Genomic DNA, 22477 nt, shown 5'->3' on the forward strand with positions numbered 1-22477 from the left:
CTGACCCGCAAAAACACGCCTGTGTAGCACAAATGCTCTGTTTGCCCCATCAAGATTCAAATGGGCATTTGAAATTATTTTCTTTTTAATGTTTGGAACAATTAAAAAATTCGACTCGGCTTACTCTCTTAAAACTGTTCTTACACAAGAAACAGTCAGCCCTTTTTTCACTTACACATTTTTATCAGGCAAATGCACATTTTCTATTTGACATATACTTTGACCAAAAAAAAAGTACCATAAAATAAAACATCACCTCCCAAATCAGGCATCTTATAAAATCAAGAAATATGAAAATATGGCTTTGTTTAACCTTTAAGTGGGGGATATTTAAAAGATTAAAAAACAATAGCAGCCCAGATACTCACAGGGTCAAACTGAATCTGTATATAAAATATAAAAGAAGTACTTTCCTATGAAATGGCACAGAAACAAAAAGTGTCTACCTGTAAAATATATCTAGATTTAGAAATTGTGGATAGTACCTTCTTGTCACAAGGACAAAAATTGACTTTTCAATGATGTACTATCAAACACAACTTCACAAGTTAATTAGCAACTGTTGTAATATCAGAGGATATAAGATGTATACACACAATCGGAGGTGGCCTGAATAATTCGAAACATTAAAATATCTTCCAAATAGTCTAAAAATGACTGCTCATCTTTTATTTAATTATAACTTTACAGTGGGTGTGCAAAATACCCATAAAAGATCTTACTTTTAATACAAGTCTATATTTGTAAACAAATTATACCAGTATAATTCAATAGCCTCTTCACAGCAAATGGCTTTTTAAAATATCTATTTTAAAAATAACAAGTCCACGTTTTGTGTTCACACAATCAAAACATGCTGAACAAACAGAGAAAAAGAAAATATACAATATTTATAATATACATTTGAGCTGAATCACAAAATATCATTTACAAAAATTGCAGCAATTTTTAAAAAGTAGGTTTTAGGAAAACCAAATGTTATTTTCAATGACACTTTCATGCTGCGTTTTAAATAAAAACGTAAGTATGACACTTTATGTCACATCCAGGGTAAAACTGTAATTGCGCAATGTTGAAAAAATATTTAGACTTAGGCTTTATGCAGTTAAACTGAACAAAAAAAGAAAATTAATCTATAATACTGAAAAACATTTTAACTATGCATTTGGGTGTAAAAATTTGGACTAACAGTAAATGGAAATACTGAACTAGAACAACCAAACAGCTCTTGCAAACATATTGGCGTCACTATTCAATCAACTACCAAATCAAAATTTTAAAAAAGGCCTAAACCTTTATTATTTTGCCTTTGAATCCTGCAGCAATATACATTTTCTAAGCTGGAAGCATCCAAACTGCTGAAAACAAAATTAAAACTTGAGCAAGACAACCAGACAACTAACAGCAGCAGGGAAGGGAGGGGATCAAAACAGTTTATTTATGTTATTTTAATTTTAACATTAATGTTATATGCTTTAATGTGATTTTAACCTTAAACTGAATAAATTCACTGATGCCAATCATTAACATTTTCCTTTAAAGTAAATTCTTATTTTATGACAAATCTAATTTTTGAAGCAATATTGCAGCATTTATTATAAAAGATTTTTCATTGTAATTTTTCTCAAATTCATGTGCCCTCGTCTCATAATCGTTAATCAAAATATCTTCCCCTCCCTCTTGAAACAACACCTTGTCTCTTTTTTTGATGGCGTGTTTACTGGGGCAAGCGTGGGGCAACCTGTCACTCACATGAGATCGCAGCAATAGCAGACGACAACGATCCAATCAATTCCCATTAGACAAAATGAAGTCTCGTCCTACATTTTATCTTATTTGAGAAACCATTTCAACTGCATTTTTTCTCTTATTTGTGTGCAAACAGATGATTAGAATGCCGGTTAAAATAGAATAGTGGCACAATTTCAGATTCGCCATCTTAATAAATGCTTGTATGTACACTACAAATTAAACAAGGCATCACAATACTGAGATATTGCAGAATCCCTGATTCCCATCCTCTAGTGTCTATTCAAGAAAACAGTCCATATTTTGTTTGGTTTGAGAATAAGGGCTCATCTAAGTGCGTCAACTAGGCGAAGTGTGCTGAAGAGGACAGGTTGGACGCCTCTCCCCTGTGATCCAGTTGGTTTTGCATCTGTGTGATTTTGTCCAGAACCTCCAACTCCTGGTGCTGCCGCTCTGTTTTGTGGCTGACCAGCGAACGGTAGAAATGCACAGCGAAAACAATGAACACCAAGCCAAAGGGCACCATGATGGAGGTAGAGGCGATCGCTGCAGCTTCCCCTGGGCTTATACCTCGAGATTCATTTACATTCGCTTTCGAGGCAGAATCTTTAATATTCTTCAGAGGGAGGAACTTCACCCAGCACAGAAGAACCACCTCTGCAAGAAAGAGGAGGGTGCCTATGACGGTGGAGAAGGCCCAGGCCAGCTCGATGTGGCGGTGCATGCGCTCGTGTGGCGATTCCTTTATGGAGTTGAGGTTGTGGACGTTGCTCACGGCCTCCAGGTTGGGCAGGATACATGTGCTGATCATCAAGGCAAAGAGATGGACGGCCACCAGCACTGTTGTGCAGGCACTGAAAGCAATCAATAAGCCAGGAGGGTAATCGTGATCATCCTCTAGCTGGACCTCCACCATCGCCACCTGAAAACACATTCATTAGTAACATAAGACTGAAAAAAGAAAATCACAGTTAACCTCAATAAATTAAATATTCAAATAAATAAATTGAGAAAAAGCATGCACAGCTGTTACTTTTACCGAAACATATTCCTTTAATTCTGAATTCGTTTTTTTTTTTTTTTAAACCAAGCATTGGCTATTGAGAGTTTAATTTTGGCATACAACAAGAAATTATTAAATTAATTAGATTATTAAATTAAACTACATGGCAGTGCTATTTTAGTATCATTGAGATTCTATTATTTTAATTAGCTTTTATATTACATTTTTCCATTTTAATTTTTAGTAATATATGTATTACTAATATAATATATTTAATTTTCCATTTTTAACGTTTTAGTAATTTTGTGGTTTTGTCATTTGTATTACTTTTTGATTTAAATATGTCCATGCAGTTTTTACTCATTTTTATTGTTATTTTAGTTTAGTTATTTTAGTACACCAAGTAAAACTAACTGATCGTAAGAAATATTGCCCTGGCAAACCAGTAGAAATAAAATAAGTATAATGTTAACTATAATAACCCTTCTACATAAACAGATATTGTTCGATTAAAACATTAATGCTTGCATTCAATCGTCTGGCTAAATATGGATTTAGATGTGACTGATGAAAATTATATAATCCCAAAGAAAATGGATAAAAAAAACCTTGATTTTATTGAAAAACAAGACAAAAATTTTGATTAAGAAAATTATTTTTTTACAGTGTGGCAGACAAATTATAATTTGGTAGACAAATTGTTTTTCTCATGCTTTTGAAAACACCACTGATCACATGTCCTCTGTTTAATGAGGCCCAAAAGCAGCCCAACATGTTACATGGTGCCACAGATGCAAGTGGCACCATGTAACAAGTGCACTACTCTTGTACGGTCAGTACAACCAAGTAAGAAAACTACAACTGAAATGTGTAATTATGCTGCATGTTCACACGGATCCCTAAGAGAGAGCTGTTTATGAAATGCAGTTTCCTCATGCCACTCATATTCAGCTCATTTCCTGTGCTGCACTTATTGCTCAGAGACTAACCTCAAGCACAATAATCACCCTCTACGCCTTTTTCCAGTCGCTTACACGTATTTCCCGAAACTTATAACACCTTTCTGGTTCTCAGGTCAGTCGAAACTGTAGTTACGAGAACAAAATAAATAGGCTTATGAACTTTAACAGGGGAGGAAACAATGCTTCCCATATCTTTTGTTGTTGAAATCAAAGGCTGTGTGTTCAATCAAACTACAATATGAACAGGTTGCATAACATGTCCTCGTATTAATATTTTATGAGAAAAACTGAAATGCAGTCAGGGAATATCTGCATTAATGTTTTCATATCAATATCAATTTATTTTAATAATATGTCAAATCAAGTCAATTTTTATTTGCATAGCACTTTTGACAATACACACCGTTTCAAAGCCATTTTGTTTCCTTTACAGAAATTCATGATAATAATACCTTATTGTCTACCTTTCCACGTATAGCAGTTTATTTTACACCAATCACTGACAGTCATTATATATATATATATTGAGAGAGAGAGAGAGAGAGTTATTCTACATGATTCTATATTCACATTTATAATGCAATGGACTTTTATCAGTTTACTTAACACAACACTGTCAAAGGAAGTACATTTCCTCTGTGCAAGGGATCTTCCAGTAAACGGAAACATGTCACTGATGATAGTGAGGCCCTTACAAATTTCACCACAATAGTTAATACAGTTATTGCTACTTTACAATTATAATTAATAATACAAGACCTCCTCTCAACATTGTAAGATGCTTTTAATTTTATATTAGCTGTGGTCAATACAAGTTCCCTATGAAATTGTAGACCTCACTGTTTCACTGTAATAACAATTACTGCAGTAATGCAGTAGTTATTTTAACTGCAGTAATAATATTTAAACTATTTGGTATTTAAACAATTTAATTTAGAGGAGTTTTGTTCGTAATCGTATCGGTGTTAACGACTCTTTTAAGTTAACAAATCATCCTCGTTTACTCCCACGCACTGGCTCAAGCTTTTCATTCACTGAAGGCACTTGAACCGACTGCGTTCTTGCCCTCAATGACAGACTACAGCATAAACCAATGGCATTCGAGTCCGTGTTGTGAAGGAACATTTCATTTGTTGAGCCTGCTGAACGAATACGCCCTCCTTCACTGAACCAGTCGCTGTTTTGCAGGAGATTTGGTGCCGTGCTGAAAGAGATGACTCTTTTGTGAACAAAATAAATGAACTCCGAAAAATAGTTATTAAAGGATAAGTTCACTTCCAGAATAAAAATTTCCTGGTAATTTACTCACCCCCATGTCATCCAAGATGTTCATGTCTTTCTTTCTTCAGGCGAAAAGAAATTAAGGTTTTTGAGGAAAACACTCCAGGATTTTTCTCCATATAATGGACTTCAATGGTGGCCAACAAGCTGAAGGGCCAAACTGCAGTTTCATTGCAGCTTCAAAGAGCTCTACACGATCCCAGCCGAGGAATAAGGGTCTTATCTAGTGAAACGATCGGTCATTTTCTTAAAAAATTTATATAGTTTTTAACCACAAATCAAATCGTCTTGCACTAGCTCGACTTCACGCATTACGTAGTCATGTTGAAAAGGTCACGCGTGACATAGGCGGAGTGTTTACAAAGCGAATGTGCAAAGAAAGTCAAATGCCCTTCACAAAAAAAGGTAAAACAACGATGTCGGATGATTTTGAAGTTGAAGTTTTTTGAACCGGAGTACACAGACGAAGAGCTAACCGCGTGTGACTTTTCCAATATGACTACATAATGCGTGAAGTCGAGCGTGCGCATCGCAGAGCTAGTGCAAGATGTGCAATTGTGGTTAAAAAGTATATACATTTTTTTTTTTTTTTAGAAAATGACCGACAGTTTCGACTGGGATCGTGTAGAGCTCTTTGAAGCTGCAATGAAACTGCAATTTGGACCTTCAGCCCGTTGGCCACCATTGAAGTCCATTATATGGAGAAACATCCTGGAATGTTTTCCTCAAAAACCTTCATTTCTTTTCGCCTGAAGAAAGAAACACATGAACAACTTGAATGACATGGGGTGAGTAAATTACCAGGGAATTTTTATTCTGGAAGTGAACTAATCCTTTAAATGAGAATCTACAGCTAGATTTAAGGACAGGGGACTCCGAATTTGTAACTAATCTACTGAGTGAATTATTCAATGATTCATGACACAAAAAGACACTCTTGTCGCCCCCTACTGGCGAGTACCTGCAGAAAAGACCACGGAACGAATCGTTGAACGGGTAACAATGAATCTTTTTAGTGAACGGAATCAAAAGATTCGAATCACTGGGCTGAATCAAAAAGCCCACCACTGAGAGCACCAACTAACACTTCTGAGAATTATGTCGAAGAAGGACTTAAATACAAGGCTAGTGTAAAAGGCTAAAGTTTAAACCCCAAAGAAGAAGAAGAAGGCTAAAGTTTCTAGTCCTCTGATTACGCTCTATCCATGACAGGTGTCGTTTGCGCATCAAAGTGACTGACATGTCATGCGTCATGTTACAAGGCTCTAACTGTGCGTTCACACCGCCGGCGGTGAGAGCGTCAAAGTGACCGGAAGACATTCATTTTCAATGTGAGCGGGCCGCCGGCGGTGTGAACGCACAGTAACTCCGAAAACTTCCCAGGCTTTCGAGAAATCGAAGTTTCTTCTCTGCATACAAAGTGTTAAGTAATTACTTCATTAACTCACCATAGCAAAGCCGGAGAGCAGAGCAGAGGTTCTGCTGGTCGCTTTAAGTTTAGCTCGACTCAGGTAAAGTTTTCTCCAGGACAAAGCTTGAAGCGAGTGCTCGTTTGAAGTCATTGCAATTGTTTTGGTGTAAATTCAAAACTTTTGAAACTTAATGCTTTAATCCGAGATCGCCTTTGTATCTTCTTGATTACCCTTCGTATGTTTGCCGAAGCGCTTCAACCCGATGTGACATACTCAGATTGTGAAATGACTAACCCTCGGCACTACAATCTGATCCATCAGAAACTACAAGTCAAGCTACCCACAATGCACCGCTGACGGTCACCACGCAGATGACGCTTTGTGGGATTTGTAGTCCACAACATTTTTTTCCCACGCGGGATCGATTTGAACGGTCATGTCCTGGAATTGTTTTTATGTGGGTGCCGTTAATATATATTGTATACCCTACTCCCCCATTCTCATTTGAAAGCTTAATTCTCGACCCAAAAGAGTTTATTTGCTCAATGAAACCCACCAAATGTCTAAATTCATTTTAATTTCCGCCCTAATGACTGTCTTGTTTTGTTTTAACAGGCGCAGAATGTGAACTGGCGTTAGGAATCTGTATGATGAATGAATAAGGTAATCTCTCTACCTCAAATTTGGTGTTTTTTGTTTGCACATAGCTGGTGTACAACTGATTAGGTGGTACACAGCCAAATATAGATGGATGCTTTTGTGATTAAGAAACTGAAATGAGGTTTTATATCTAACTATAACTGTTTTTAAAATGTACTATGGGTTTTACATCATAACCAATACTGTGGTGTTTGTAGGAAGGCCATAATAACCACAGAGGTCAAACCATGAATGGACCCCTATTACAGTGGTTAAATCAATGTAACTGTAGTTTCTACAAACTAGGCCATTTGTTAATAAAAATAGCAGCCTATAAAAATACAGATTGTATAACTACATTTCCGTAATTGTAGGCCTTATAAAATGATTGAGCTCCGTTTGCAGTAATTGTTAACATGAATCAGCATTATCACTAGAATACCATAGTTACTGTAGTTAGTGTTACTATAGTAAAACTATGGTAAGTTTTCATAAGAGATTATTTTAATTCGACAAGTTAATTTTGCAATTTCCTTAAAAGACATTCATGACAGTGCAGGGTAGATAAGCAGGAGACTGGGTTAGTTAGCACAGTGAATAAATAAGGTTATTTTCTTTATAGGCACTTACCTATAAAGTTGTAGCTTTGAAAAAAGCTAAATTTTCCCCCCCAAACCAGTTAAGCACAAACCCTGCCCCGAAGCGAATTGTAAAAATTGCATTGGTCATGTCAATCACAGAGCCTATTGCCATACCACTGAAGTTTAAGTTGACCAATGAAATCAGTGGTTTGGGGGATGCAAAAATAAATTATGAGGCTTCAAAGAAATTAGGAAATAAAACATTTCATGAAACAGCAGTGTAGCATACAAAAATACTTAAGCATAGTTTTGGACAATTAATATTGTAATTATAGTTACAAAATTTAAAGTTGGCATGAAATTAGAATTAACCGTATGTATTTTCAAATGATTCATCTATTCAGGATGAAAACAAAACAGTGTTGTGTAATTGGATGGGGTTATTATAGGTAATTAAAACTAAAACCATAATAAAATATTTTTGTTACTTGAAAAAAAATAAACATTAACTGAAAGAAATTAAATATAATATAATTATAAAGTATAAATTAAATATTTTTAGCCAAGTGCAAAGTCAGCATTTCTCTTTTTTTATTTAGTTTAACTTGAGGTACTATAATAACGGAAACTAACACTTAAATAACTATATAGACAGGAAAAAATTAAAATGACAAATACACTACAAAATTACTAAAACTTTAACTAAAATTAAAATGAAAATATTTTTTTTTCAAGATATTAATAAAAACTGCAATAGTATCTAGTGCTATTTAGCTATTTAGTGATACTAAATAGCACTACTTTGTATTCAAAACCTTATAGTTTCATTTTATTTTAACATTAGTATCTGTATGACATCTTATTGTGTTTTTTGTCTTTTTTTTTTTTTTTCTTTCTTTTTTCTAAATTGATGCAAGTGGTTCGACAGGTTGTTCTGGAGAGTTCAGCCTTTTGATTTTAATCTTAACATCGTTAAACCTTAACTGATGTACTTAAGTTCAAACAACTTCCCAAATGTGGACGCCCAAATCTGCCATTCAGCAGAATAGTAAAATAAATGCTGATCCAAACAAAGCCCGCTTCCTTATGTCTGGCTCATGTGAGAGTTCCTAAAAAAAATTAAAAAATAAAGGCACCTAAATGTGACACATCTGACCATTGCCATTCAAATGAGCACCACAGCTTGTTTCACTAACACTACTGTATGAGCCTTTCATGCACTGATGCTTGCAGACAACAACACAGCAACACATTAGACTAAAACAATCCAACCCAGATCAACCGATAACTTCCTGTATTTGTAAGAGGAAGGCAACATCAGACCCTTCGAATCACTCGCAGAGCGAGACCTTGCTCTCGCACGGTAATGTCAGAAGTCCTTTTGTGTGCGGCAGTGCCGCCCCTCCCCCCTTCCATCTCCCACTCAGACCCACAGTACAATGTGTGCTCTTTGTAGGCAAGCCTGTAACTGGACGCCAGGTGGTCTGTGATTGGCTGAGCTGAGGCCCCCCTCTTTCCCCCCCATTTTCTTTTTCTGGTGCATATGCATGAGATAGCAGGCTGGTGTGTGCCTGCCTGTGCAGTTGCCTGTTCCAGACAGAAAAAGAGAGGGAGAGAAACAGGAGCGAGACATTGGGGAAGGTTAGAGGAAGAGGAATAGAGAAAGGAAATCGGGTGAGGAGACGGCGGGCAACTGTGATTAGTGGGGTTGTAATCATGTCTATGTTCTGTTTGTCTGGCTGGCTATGAGATCAGGCAGCCATGGCCATGTCGCTGAGTGCCGACGATGAGGATTACGACTCGGATACAGCCGAACAGGTCAGTACACACTCTCTCTCTCCTCATACACACCACACAAACAATTAGCCATCTTCTCAGGTTCCCTTCCTCGTAGCACCATGGCTCTCAAACAAGGCATGTGTTTTCTCTTTCTCTTCTGCTTTCTTCACCTTCCTCACCATCTTTCTTCTCTTTCTCTTTCTGAAACAGTGCCTGGTTTTTTGATTTATTGCAATAGTATAAGACCGGAGAGGTTTCCATGCAAAAGGAAGGGGAAAAAACTAATACAACAGAGAAGAGTGGCTCTGTCTTATTGTTTGTCTCCATTGAGTTTCAGCTATCAGTTGTGATTGGTTTGAGTCACGTGTACCTCCTTCTGAAAGGCTTGTTTAAATAAAAAGTCATGTTTCCGTTGCTTTACCTTTGTGTTTGGATGTGGTTTATACTGGTTTGTCTCCTTTGTTTTGTTGGGAGAACTAAAATGTAGTAACTAGTAAGTTGTAAAATGTAGTTGCTAGACTTTTGAGGTGTGATGTACTCTGACTTTCACACATGTACAGGGTTGTTAAGAGTAAAAACTGTGTTAAAGGAGGACTGAAGTTCCTCAAAGCAACAGCATGACTGGACATGCGTTTCCCTTAAGTTCCCTTCCCAAGAAGCATTGCTGCTTAAACGGTTTTCTAGGAAATAGAATTACATGCTTGGTTTGTTGTGAGGACAAAATGTACAATACACTGTAAAAATGACTTTTCGAAAGTTGTAAATAAAATATTACTGCACTATGTTTTACAATAAATTACTATTTCAGTTTTCTACTTCAAAATTTCAAATTTAATTGAATGTGTTACTTGGCATTTATGTGTAATTGATTTCTGACATTTATGTTTCTACACCAATGTTTGTTTTTTTGCATCCATTTGAAAGGTTCAAGAATAACTAAGAACATTGGTAGGTTAGTTGTAGGATTTTAGTTTCTAAGGGAGCATAACATGCAGACTTTTGCAACAGACACCTGTGCATTTGCTAACAAATTCTTCAGTTTACTAAGAAACATATTATGCGCATTACATATTGGTGTGAAGTAGCATACACATATACAGGATGTGGATGTCGCTGAACCAAGTAAGCCACATGTGCTCACTAACAACACAAATAATGCATGTGTTTCAAATCTCTTAATCCCTGTTGCGAAATAACTGGGTCCCGCATCTTTAAAACAGTTTCTATGTTGAAGACTGGGGGAGGGGTGAAGCAAAGTGCGGGGGGGGGGACAATAGGAGGGCCCGGCTGCCCCCAGGCCCCCTGTCTGAGTTCATCTTGGGTAGTCTATAAGTCAAAATCTGCGTGTGGAAATTTTTTGCCCTCACCCAAAATTCGTGATTGCGTGGACTCCTGTTGAAATGAACAGCTTTGTGCAATTTGTGTAAATGAGTCAAATTTATTAGTGCTTTCATCTCCAAATATTTGTTTCACATAGCACTTAAAGTTCATCACTAAAGGTCATCACTATTGTGCAGAGGTGGTGGTTAATTCTTCTAGATCACTATATGAAGCCTTATGACTCATTGGCCTTTGACTTGTGTCATGGCGTGTGGGCACGATAAAGTGCCACAAATTAGACATAAACTCTCACCCATGACCATGAGCAAACATATTCACACAGATTGGAATTATGCTTCTATTGGTGTGTACACGACATGACGTGTGGATGATCTGTCTACAACAGGGCTGTCCAAACTCGGTCCTGGAGGGCCGGTGTCCTGCAGAGTTTAGCGCCAACTTGCCTCAACACCCCTGACTGGAAGTTTCTATGCCTAGTAAGAGCTTGATTAGCTGGTTCAGGTGTGTTTAATTAGGGTTGGAGCTAAACTCTGCAGGACACCGGCCCTCCGGGACCGAGTTTGGACAGCCGTGGTCTATAACATTAATGAGTGTTTTAGGATCATCTTTCACATTTGGGTGTGATGCGTTCAAGTCATGTCAGAATTGTATTTATAAGATGACTGCACATCAGTTTGCTTTAAAATTGGGGGCGTGTGAATAAACAACTATAGTAATGAGCATTTTAAGTTGTATTATAAGATGGTACAAATTAGTTTGTATTCATTTTGAGTACTATCATTGAAGAATAATGGTAAAGCATGGCAGAAAACAGGTTTGTGTGACCAAACTTCATTTTCCATGGCAAATGGCAGCACAAGAATGATAAAATATACATGTAAAGTATCATTTGCACCTAAAGTGCATCTTTGCTCTTAATTTTGCTGCATTAGCGCTAAAAGGATTCCTGTCTTTGTCAGGAAGTGGACAGTCGACAAAGGAACATGAAATTGCCCAGCATGTCCATTTTATTCAAGCTAAAATCACTTGAATGGACATTACAGTGTAATTTATTATTTCCAAACTCATGAGCAGGGCTTCAATGCAACCGCAACAGATGATGAATGTGGATTTTTCAGGATAAGAGAATAATTATGTGTGGACTTAGTCTGGAAAAAATGTGTTTCTAGGTGTAATTGCATGCTGACAGGAATGAGAAACCTGGCTGATGTAACGTGATGTTTCTAGATGCAGTTTGTAGAACATTGGGATGTAATGATTTCTTCATGACCCTATAGCAAATCATTGATTTGGTTGAACATTACAGGCAACCTGCAGAAGACATTAAAAGGAATGAGCCTCCTCAGAAAGTACAGCCTGCACTGTTTGTTTGTATGTTTATCTGTTTTGCTGGACTTATAGGTGTCTGTAGATAGATCTCATACACTTAATGTCCATTGATGGCGCAGTGTATAATGGAAGAGTAACTGGAGAACTTCTGAATGAGCTGGTGTTGTACTGTGTTCAAAAGGTCTGATCTAACCGGTCCAAACAGTCATTTATTTGAGGTGGAGATTACATCTTAGGTCCTCACACATGTGTAGCCTTTGGACAGCTGATGAATACTGGCTGTGATGCAGCATTCTTTTTGAAACAACTATCTCTCATATTGGGTTCCACACTCGGACAGTGGGAATAGAGGTCACAGCTGCGATGCATTACTCCAAAGCACAAAAACACTGTTGTGCTCTGTAGTAAGCATTCTTACAGTCAGCATTCTGCACCGCTCTGCAGCTCCATGAATCTGTTATGATGAAACATAGCGCTGGGGAATGGTTGTGTTCTAGCTGTAAGGAAATGATGTCGTATGAAGGAAGACAGGATTTTGCAAGGGCAGGAATAGCTCTACGACAGTATTTGATCTCAATGTCTAAAACATCCCATCAAGATGAATATAACACCATTGATCTTGAGTATATTTCAGTATTACAGTGCTAATATTTAGTCCCTCAGAGGAACTATCTCAGATTCGTCAGATCCAACGGGAAACGAAATCATTAAAAAGAATCTGACGTTAAACCCAATCCGTCAACCACTTCCCCCTTCTGAGCCAATTAAATGTTGAATAGAAGTATTTCTTCAATCCACCAGTCAGCAAGAAATGCTGTGTTGCCATGGTTACATTGCAGAAGGACAGACTTCCAGTACTGCACTGCAGTTTTGTGCATGCGTTGTAATATATTCATTATCTGAGCTGGAAGGCAAGATAGGATTCTTCTGTAAAGGGTGATGATTATTACAATTGCATTGATGCTAATATAAGACATTAGTAATGATACACAAGGTTACATCTTAGCTTCACTGTACAGTGTGAAAGAAAAATGCAAGCTGATGTAATGAACTAATTGTTCACATTAACATGCATCTGTAGCACCTGGTACCAATGAAAACCCCTTTTTTCCTTCACAAGACCAGTTAAAAACAGTGCCATATTGCTAAATGTAATGTAAATTTAAATCATGTATATCATGTCATTTGCATATTTACACGACAAAGGTTAACATTTACAATACATATTTTTTCTGTTATGCTATAAGCTATATAAGGAAAACTGGAATTACATTTTTATTTTGATTTGACTTTGTTGCCAGTTTTATTTATATAGATAGTTGATATTCCGTCAGAGTTTATGTAGTAATGCTAGACTAGAGCCCTGAACTTTACTTTCTAATCGCAAGTAGCCTGTATTTTGAACATTATTACACTTCCAAAGTATTGCTAACATGATCCCATGTGTAACCAGAGCAAATTTGCTGGAATCCACTATTTCTGCTGCTTATTACTACATTAGAGAGCAATCACAATGATCCAAATAACAGAGCGGCATAATGAGGTTCTTAAATAGGTTATATTCCAACAGCTGAGCTGCATGAGCAAAGCAAGAGAGGTGCATAGTCGAGTTAGAAGTGATGATAAACAATAGCAGTCAAATGTTGTAAATCTCAAGGGTGAAAGAATAAAGGATATGAGCATAGATTGTTTTGAAGCATAGTGCATGAATCAAGCAGTAGATTCATACAGGGATTGTGGGTGGGTAGAAAGACAATAAGAGGGGCTGGTAAGAGCTTTAAGACATGGGGAGCTGTATAATGAACAGAATAAAGTCATTACAGAAGAGCACCTATGATACAACACTTAATTTTTTACCACTGAGCTAATCACATGTGAACCAGGTGCCTGTGCCATTTTTTTCTGTCAAGCAAAGGGTAAAAATAAAGACCATGTGAGCTACAAGTATACATTTTACATGCTAGTTTTAATGGAAACATTAAACTAACAGCAGGTTTATATCCACAAATACAGCAAAATTAGATGTTTGCCTTCAAATCTAATACAGAGACCACTTTAACAAAAATCTGAACCAAAATACTGACAAAAAAAATAGCATTTCACTTCTATTCCCAGATGTCTAGTTCGCTTAAATGTAAATCAGTACAGTAAATCTAAGAATCATCAAAATTGTCTGATTTTACTTTTGAAAGCCTCAAATTAGCCTTTTGACTAGAGCTGGACCATATTTTAATCTTTTATGGGCAGCAGTGTGTGCTACGTGGCTGTAATCTATTATTATATTATTTAATTTGCATTCTTCATTTTTTTCCTATTAGCAACGGCTACCCAACAGACCCAAGCCCAAAATGGCTGCATCAACAGCAACAACTCCTGCAGCGACCGCTTCTTCATCCACTGCAACAGCGGTCAAGCTGCCGTCCAGTCGAACTTCCTCTGGAGCTCGCCGTAGACGCACACGATGTCGAAAATGCGAGGCATGTGTGCGGACGGAATGTGGAGAGTGTCACTTCTGTAAGGACATGAAGAAGTTTGGAGGACCTGGTCGAATGAAACAGTCTTGCATTATGAGACAATGTATAGCTGTAAGAAACTCAATTCCAACAGACACTGAGATGATTCATGAGCCAAATGTCACACAGCTAATACATAAAATCACACAAAATCTTTTACATGAGCGACACCCATTTCTAGACACAAAATAAATTCTTGTTGAAATCTGGTGATTTTAAATCAGAATAAAATGTTGAAGCAGTATTAGTGAGGAATTCACTTTAGCCAGTACTCAAGGGCTGTTTACCTAAATTTCATTGAAATTAAATAATTGGAATTCCTCCAGAATTCACCTTCACCACTTACTTCATAGAGCCTGACCAAACGTATGAGGAACTGGCAGAATTCCATGTAAATGTAGTTGATGGAAATGTATCAATACAGACATTTATCAATCTGAGATTCATGATATATGATCGAACTGTACAACTAAAGGTTGTAATTCAGATGAATGGTCCATTATTTTAACAATCACCTTAAAAATTGTTTACCCAAATATGTGTTTTTATCATATTTTGTTATATGTGTATTTTGTAAACACACATTTTCCAAACTGTTGATATTCTGGATATTAAATTGTCGGCCTGTTCCACAGCCCGTGTTACCACATACAGCAGTATGTGTGGTGTGCGGTGAAGCCGGTAAAGAAGACACGCTTGATGATGAAGATGAGAAATTTAACGCCATGCTCATGGAGTGCTCCATCTGCAACGAAATTGTCCACCCAAACTGCCTCAAGGTCAGACTGACTGAACCCATCTTCACTACTAACATAAGAATATATTTCTAAAGTAAATGCAAAGCAGTGTATACTGCGCTCTCTTTTGTTTTGTGTGGGCACAGAACGAGGAATTGATTGGGCTGAAGTGCATGTTTGTGGGTGGCTCTAACAATTTTTAACACCCTTTAGTTCCTCTTTAGTGTGTGGTGGTGTAGTGTATTCAAATACTTTGCTAGAGTGTTTTCATTCCTCTGCTCTAAGTCCGGTCTCTTGCCTATACAGATGAAGGATGCAGCTGGAGTAGTAAATGATGAGCTTCCTAACTGCTGGGAATGTCCAAAATGCAATTACGCTGGGAAAACTGGAAAAGTGAGTATTTGGGGAACAGTGATATAGTGGTTTGAAAGCATTCAACAAAGATTTGCATTTGAACAGAGATACTATTTAGGAAAGTAGTGGAGATAATGAAGATGTCTATACTAAAGTCCGTATTATCAAATGGAGAAATGTGGTGTACAGTTAAGCAGTGATATGTATATGTTTTTTGTAATTTGTTAAATTCATTTTACTTTTTGAACTTGTGTTGCCTTACATATTTAGTTCCTGTTTTAGTTTCTGACAAAAGCATTAAGGGACCTGTGTTTCTCATTGATAAGCCCATAAGGAAACTGTCAAACTAGATCTAGATGCAAATAAAATGCAAATAGACATGTGTTGTGATCATTTTAATTTAGTTTAGTAACTGACAGGCAGTCAAGCTATTTCCCTTAATACAAAACCCTAAAATGGGACCCACTTTATATTAAGTGGCCTTAACAACTATGTACTTGCATTTAAATTAATAATTTGGTACAATGCACTTATTGTGTACATACATGTTTTTACATTGTACTTATATTTTAAAAATACCTGCATGTAATTACATCTGTAATTAATTTCTGTAATTACATTTATAATTACACAGTTGACCCATCCCTTACACCTTAACCCACCCTTAAACCTACCCATACCAACAAACCTGTCCCACCTCAATAGCAGCAAAAGTGTTTTGCAATACAATATGAACACAATAAGTATATTGTACTTAATTTGTGATGTAAGTACATAAATGTTTAAGCCCTAATGTGTAAGCCCTAAAATGTTTAACAGTTAAATATGAAACATGTCATAATAGAACGTATATCATACCAATCCATGCTTAGTGAACAACGCATAACATTCATAAGTTATAAAGTTGTCTTTTGTATTTTTTTGCCACTTTTTGGCCTGCAAGCAAAAACGGGGCCCAGGCTTTAAGTACGCGTCCAACCTGCCAGGCTCCCTGCTGAGGGAGCAGAAAGCAGGACGTGACGGAAGAGAGGAAGGGGACCAGACATCCACAGGTGCTTCATCCATCAAAAGGAAGAGTGAGAGGGAGGAAACTCCCAGACTAAAGACTGAAGATCTACCCTCCCGTCTTCCCCCACTCTTGAGCCCCAGTGGCCTGCCAAGACCACGATCTGAAGTGCCCAACTTCTTGAGGAAGAAGAGGAAGTTATTTGATGATGATGAAGAGGAAGAGGAGGCTAGTGCTAAAAAGAAGGTAACATTTACACAGACATTCATTATTTGCATAAACAAATCTGCTGTAGCTGTTCATTCAGTAACTTTGACAATTTTATTTTAGCCGAAGAAACCCTGGAGGCCTGAAGAGGCTTTGATTCCCAAACTCTCTCACATGAAAACAGAAGAGGAGGAAGACAACTCTGATGAGGAGGAAGAGAGACAGGAGAAGCGAGAACTGCCTCATCGTTCATTTAAGAAAGACTACAGCACAGTGAGAAAAGAGGAAGATCATGAGGAAGAGAGGAGGGAGGCAAGAGATCCACCTTTCAGGTCCCTAAAGGATTTCAACACTCTACGGAAAGAGGAAGACCTAGAAGAAGAAAAGGAGGAAGATGATGAGGAAGAGGAGGAGGACAATAATGGCAAACGAGGCAGGGATAGTAGCCCTGCACTGAAGAACGTCTCCTTATCACTTGAGAGTGACGCATCACGGTGCAGCTCCCCAAGAGCAGGGCCGAGCAGTGAAGGTAGTGAGACGCAAGAGAAGGCCCCACGTGCTCGGGCGAAGCGACACCGGCGCAAGCCCCCTAACCACCAGCTCAGCGCAGAACTCATCAAGCAACTCAACATGGAGATCCGTCGCACAGAGCATTCACTGGCCAATGAGAACCAGCAGCCACTCAAGAGTGAACCCGAGGACAGCGAGAACGAGGAACCAAAGAGAGGCTTACGGAACGGGACTGCAGGAAATGGAGGAGGAGGTGGAGGAGTAGAAAGAGGAGCAGGTGGAGAGGGAGGAGGGGAGCGGCCGCACTTACGAGCAAGAGAGATGAATGGGACATCTTGGGAGCTGCGGCACTTCTACCCACCTCAGATTACCCCGCTTGGTTTGAACCGCAGTTCGCCTACAGTCAGACCAATTCCTGCACGTTCCCCTCCCAAGTGTGTTCAAATGGAGCGCCATGTGATTCGGCCACCTCCAATCTGCCCTCCACCTGATAGGTTACCACTAGCTGATGGCCGTAATCACATCGCTCCCAGAGAAGCATGGTTGGCTATTTTCAGTCACTTGAGGTATCGTGAACTTTGTGTGTCTATGCGAGTGTGCCGAACATGGAATCGCTGGTAAGAAAGACCTAAAGACTAGTTTATCACATTTCAAACTTGAGACTTCTTATCTGTGACCCTGTCCCAGATGCCACCCTCACTCCTTGTGGTCCATTTAAATTAGTTTACACCAGGGTTGCAGAACTCAGTTCCTGGAGGGCCACAGCCTTGCAGAGTTTAGCTTAAACTCACACCTAATTATACACACCTGATGCAGCTAATCAGGTCCTTCAAGCTTATTTGAAAACTACATGGTATTGGAGCAGGGTTGGAACTAAACTCTGCAGAACTGTGGTCCTCCAGGAATTGAGTTCTGCACCCCTGGTTTACACTTTGTTCCTGGAGCCCTCCCAACACTGCACATTTTGCATGCATCCTTAATCAAACACACCTGATTCAGGTCATTAGCCCATTAGTAGAATCTCCAAGACAGAGGTGTCCAAACCTGGTCCTGGAGGGCCGGTGTCCTGCAGAGTTTAGCTCCAACGTGCCTCAACATACCTGCCTGGAAGTTTCTAGCATGCCTAGTAACACATTGATTAGCTGGTTCAAGTGGGTTTAATTGGGGTAGGAGCTAAACTCTGCAGGACAGTGGCCCTGCAGGACTAGGATTGGACGCCACTGCTCCAAGACCTGAAATGAGTGTGTGAGAAAAAGGAGACATTCAAAATCTGCAGTGTTGGGGGGTACTCCAGGAACAAAGTTGAAACCCATTGGAGTAGTACAGTGTTTCCCAACCCTGTTCCTGGAGGCACACAAACAGTACACATTTTCAAACTCTTCCTAATCAAACACAGCTGATTCAACTCATCATCCCATTAATAAGGACTCTAAGGCTACGTCCACACGAAGCCAGAGCTTTCCCCATCCAATCTTTTTTTCCCCTCATCTCAAGAAATATCTGGCGTTTTCAGATTACATGCCAGACCAGATTTCAGTTTCACTCTCCCAAAACGCCGGATCCGTGTGGACAAAACGCCCATTTGAAAACTACATGGTATGTGTGTTGGGGCAGGGTTGGAACTAAACTCTGCATGGCTGCGGCCCTCCAGGAGCGGAGTTTGACACCCCTGCTCTAAGACCTAAAATGGATGGGTCAAACAAGGTAGACATGCAAAATGTAAACAGGATTGGGAAATACTGTGCTGATGTGAAATCCCATTTCAACCATGAAATGACAAATAGGACACCCTACCACACGGGTGTCCAGTCCTTCTATTAAAGGGCCACATTCCTGCAGAGTTTCCCTTTAAAGGTGGGGTAAGCGATTTTTCAAAAACGCTTTAGAAAGCTGATTCGGGCCGTCTAGCAAAACAAACTTGTAGCCAGTCAGCAGTAAGGGGCGTGTCTACTCATGATGTGGAGGAGAGAACGTTCAGTGCACAGGACGGACAATTAGCGAGCCAAGCGACAGAAAGATAGAGATGGTGGATAAAAAATAAAAGAGGAAAACGTCTGCGGAACAAAAGAAGGCTTAAGGCAAGAAGTAGGACCCTGTGGCCATTACAGAGCAGAAGCTCAAATCATTTAATGAGCTTCACTACATTCATTTGTGGAAGTTTGGACTGAAACGTGCAGAATCTCCCCTCAAAATCTGGATTTGGCAAACGGTCAAATAGGTTTAGGTGATGCAAGAGGGGAGGTAAACCTTTGGTGGTCTTTAAGCAATGCTTCAGATGCCAAAAAAATATAAAAAGCAATAGGTAGAAGCATATTCAAAAAAACAAAAATAACCAAACCGAAAGAATATGGAAACCGGGTTGATTCTGATCAATGCCAACCACCACAAGCGTGCACTAGGCCACAGACGTAAGGGGGTGGGGATGGGGCAGGGGCGCAGGAGGGGAAGAAGAAGGGTGGAGGGATGGAAAGGTGTTGGGTGGATTGGTAGAGAACAGGAATGACAGGGAGGGAAAGGGAGGGGAGGGAAGGTGGCGTTAACAGCCCAAAGGTCCCAGAGCGTCTTACCATCACAGGTGCCGTTGGTCGCGAGCGCACCAGTCTCTGGCATCGCCGCATCACAAGAAATTTGATGCATGATTATCGCGTTTATGAAGTTGGCCGCTGTCATGGTGGTCTTACCGAGTGCTCGAAGTTCGTGTTCCTGTATGGACATCACTTTGTTTTGAGTCTTTTCCCTACTTGACGCGCTGCTGATGCCATCCCCACCGCGGGACGGGATGGAACCGCTGCCGCTGTTGTTTTCGGAAGCCAGCAAGGGGTGCCCTCGACTTGTGGGCAGACCGAGGTGGGCACCAGGGGCCTGGCTGTACGGAGAGGGGTATGACCCACCGGCACCAGGGCTGGCCAGCTTGGGGTCAGACTTGGAAGAGGATGAAAGGTCCTGATGTTTGGGCAGACCTCCACGCCCATGGCTTTTGCCCCCATCTCTATTTGAATCTTTAGCGTTTGAGTCTGTACCGGATGGGTAACCCTCATTGGCTAGACCAGACCGAAGGTGCCCACTGAAGCCCTGGTAGCGAGCAGATCCTGGTGGCCTGAAGAAAGGTAAAGGTAAACAAATTGTTGTTTATCTCACTGGCCTTACCATCAGGCAGCAGTTTGAGCAGTGGAGACTCACCGCAGCACAGAGGGACTGTTGTGCTCAGAATTGGGCAGGCTCTTTGAGCTGGTGTTGTGCAGAACACTAGGTCTCTGCTGCAGGCTGTCCTGGGGACGAGGGGAGAGCGGAGACGACTGGTGACTGTATGGATGAGATTGGGGACGAGAACTGCTGCTGCCACCCACCTGTTCTGGTGCTCCTGTTTGGACACAATGTTCAGACATTTAGCAACGCTGATCTGCATATTGATTATTGGCTAAAGTACACGGACACCGAACAACTCAATATGAATCCAATTATAATTGCAGCTGTAAATCTGTGTTTTAGGAAACTGAAATGAAGCTGAAATGAAATATGAAAATGAAAATATATAAAAATATCAGATGAAAAACTGAAAAATATATGTTAAAGTTGAAATACTAAAAGGACTAAAACTGAAATAAAACTAAATTAAAGCTATATAGAAATTGAAAACCTCAAAAACTAATAAAAAAAGACAAAAGTACATTACTAAAATAAACTAAAAAAACAAACTAAAATTAGAAAGAAAACTGAAAATATAAAAACAAGTCAATTAAACATTGATAAATACTATATAAATGGTTCTAAAATAACAGTTGTAAAACAGTTAATGATTTATCAAGTTAATTGTAAAATCTGTCAATTAGCTAAATTAATTACAATTAATCCTATAAATATTTGCTGAAAAGAGCCCCCAAAGACGACAATATAAAGACGTTCCATAAATTGGCTGTACACATTAAAAGTAAAACGCAGTGAGGGCGCTCACCTGGTCTCCATATAGGGGCATGTTCCACGTTACCATGACCGAGGGACTTGTCTCTTTCTCTGTCCCTGTCTTTCTCACGCTCTCGCTCTCGGTCTCGTTCCCTGTCCCTCTCTCGATCCCGCTCTCGCTCTCTCTCACGATCCCGCTCTCTTTCCCTCTCTCTCTCCCTCTCCCGTTCTCTTTCTCTCTCTGAGGACGTCGAACTGCCTTGGATCTTGCTCATGTGAGAGGCTCCCACTGTTGAGAGATAGAGGTATAAAGTGAATGACACTTATAAAGAAAATTTGTTTTAAATCACCATGTTGTTTGTTTGAGTGAGCGTGTTGCTTTGTACCTGGTGAGATGGGAGATGTGTTGTAGGCTCCGCTGGGAAAAGCTGGAGAGGTTCCTGGGATGTATGTGATACGATCCATGGGAGAGGCAGATGTTCCTGCAAATGGACGGAAAAAATTAACGTCCATCAGATTATCATAAGTATGTAACATGTTGTTTTTATTTTTGTATTCAGATACATGACCAGGTTATTTGGAATAGTTCTCAATTTTTCTTTTTTAAATATACCATTGTTTACTAACTCTCATGCAATTGTCAGTGAATAATGGCTTAAAGGTGGGTTAAGCGATTTTTCAAAAACGCTTTAGAAAACTGATTCGGGCCGAATAGCAAAACAAACTTGTAGCCAATCAGCAGTAAGGGGCGTGTCTACTCATGATGTGGAGGAGAGAACGTTCAGTGCACAGGACGGACAATTAGCGAGCCAAGCGACAGAAAGATAGAGATGGTGGATAAAAAATAAAAGAGGAAAACGTCTGCGGAACAAAAGAAGGCTTAAGGCAAGAAGTAGGACCTGTGTAAATATCGGATCAGCTTTCCAGCGCTGGAGAGAACTCAAGGAGCGGAAGGCCTGCGATCGGACGCCAAGGTTGCTTTCTTTCTTTTTGATAGGTGAGTAACACCATTTCTGCGCCGCAACAGCTAAAGTCTGTCTAGTACACTGGACGCGACAAAGCGACCGTTGAAAATCATTTGAAATTTGTGTCAATACGTCATGAATAGAACGCAGCAGCAGTTTTCTGTCGGGGATTTGTCATGTCGTGCCACGCCGCATCCAGTGTAGACCAT

General features: G+C 39.4%; 3 protein-coding genes across 5 annotated transcripts in view; 1 reads left to right on the top strand and 2 right to left on the bottom strand.

The window, feature by feature from the left end:
• Positions 1 to 1949: 1949 nt before the first annotated feature.
• On the bottom strand, positions 1950 to 6697 carry orai1a (ORAI calcium release-activated calcium modulator 1a). The gene is made up of 2 exons (XM_016569203.1): positions 6444 to 6697; positions 1950 to 2671 (listed from the first exon to the last, which is right to left on the bottom strand). The coding sequence occupies exons 1-2, from the start codon at positions 6555 to 6557 to the stop codon at positions 2093 to 2095; spliced, it is 693 nt and encodes a 230-aa protein (XP_016424689.1). The 5' UTR covers positions 6558 to 6697; the 3' UTR covers positions 1950 to 2092.
• Positions 6430 to 22477, top strand: part of LOC107753096 (lysine-specific demethylase 2B-like) — a 21006-nt gene continuing 4958 nt past the window's right edge. The window contains exons 1-9 of one of the 3 annotated variants that reach the window (XM_016569200.1): positions 6430 to 6506; positions 6729 to 6864; positions 7023 to 7070; positions 9084 to 9445; positions 14395 to 14661; positions 15225 to 15368; positions 15633 to 15719; positions 16615 to 16932; positions 17017 to 18020. In XM_016569200.1, the coding sequence (XP_016424686.1) occupies positions 9389 to 9445; positions 14395 to 14661; positions 15225 to 15368; positions 15633 to 15719; positions 16615 to 16932; positions 17017 to 18020 (1877 nt within the window). In that variant the 5' untranslated portion in view covers positions 6430 to 6506; positions 6729 to 6864; positions 7023 to 7070; positions 9084 to 9388. The remainder of the gene's footprint in view (positions 6507 to 6728; positions 6865 to 7022; positions 7071 to 9083; positions 9446 to 14394; positions 14662 to 15224; positions 15369 to 15632; positions 15720 to 16614; positions 16933 to 17016; positions 18021 to 22477) is intronic. The other 2 variants (XM_016569198.1, XM_016569199.1) reach the window with 2 other exon arrangements.
• LOC107753097 (nuclear receptor corepressor 2-like) lies at positions 19519 to 21781 on the bottom strand. The gene is made up of 4 exons (XM_016569201.1): positions 21690 to 21781; positions 21356 to 21592; positions 20584 to 20764; positions 19519 to 20500 (listed from the first exon to the last, which is right to left on the bottom strand). The coding sequence occupies exons 1-4, from the start codon at positions 21766 to 21768 to the stop codon at positions 19675 to 19677; spliced, it is 1323 nt and encodes a 440-aa protein (XP_016424687.1). The 5' UTR covers positions 21769 to 21781; the 3' UTR covers positions 19519 to 19674.

The sequence above is a fragment of the Sinocyclocheilus rhinocerous genome, unplaced genomic scaffold (assembly GCF_001515625.1).
Source record: "Sinocyclocheilus rhinocerous isolate Xijiao unplaced genomic scaffold, SAMN03320098_v1.1 scaffold20, whole genome shotgun sequence".
Lineage (NCBI taxonomy): Eukaryota > Metazoa > Chordata > Actinopteri > Cypriniformes > Cyprinidae > Sinocyclocheilus > Sinocyclocheilus rhinocerous.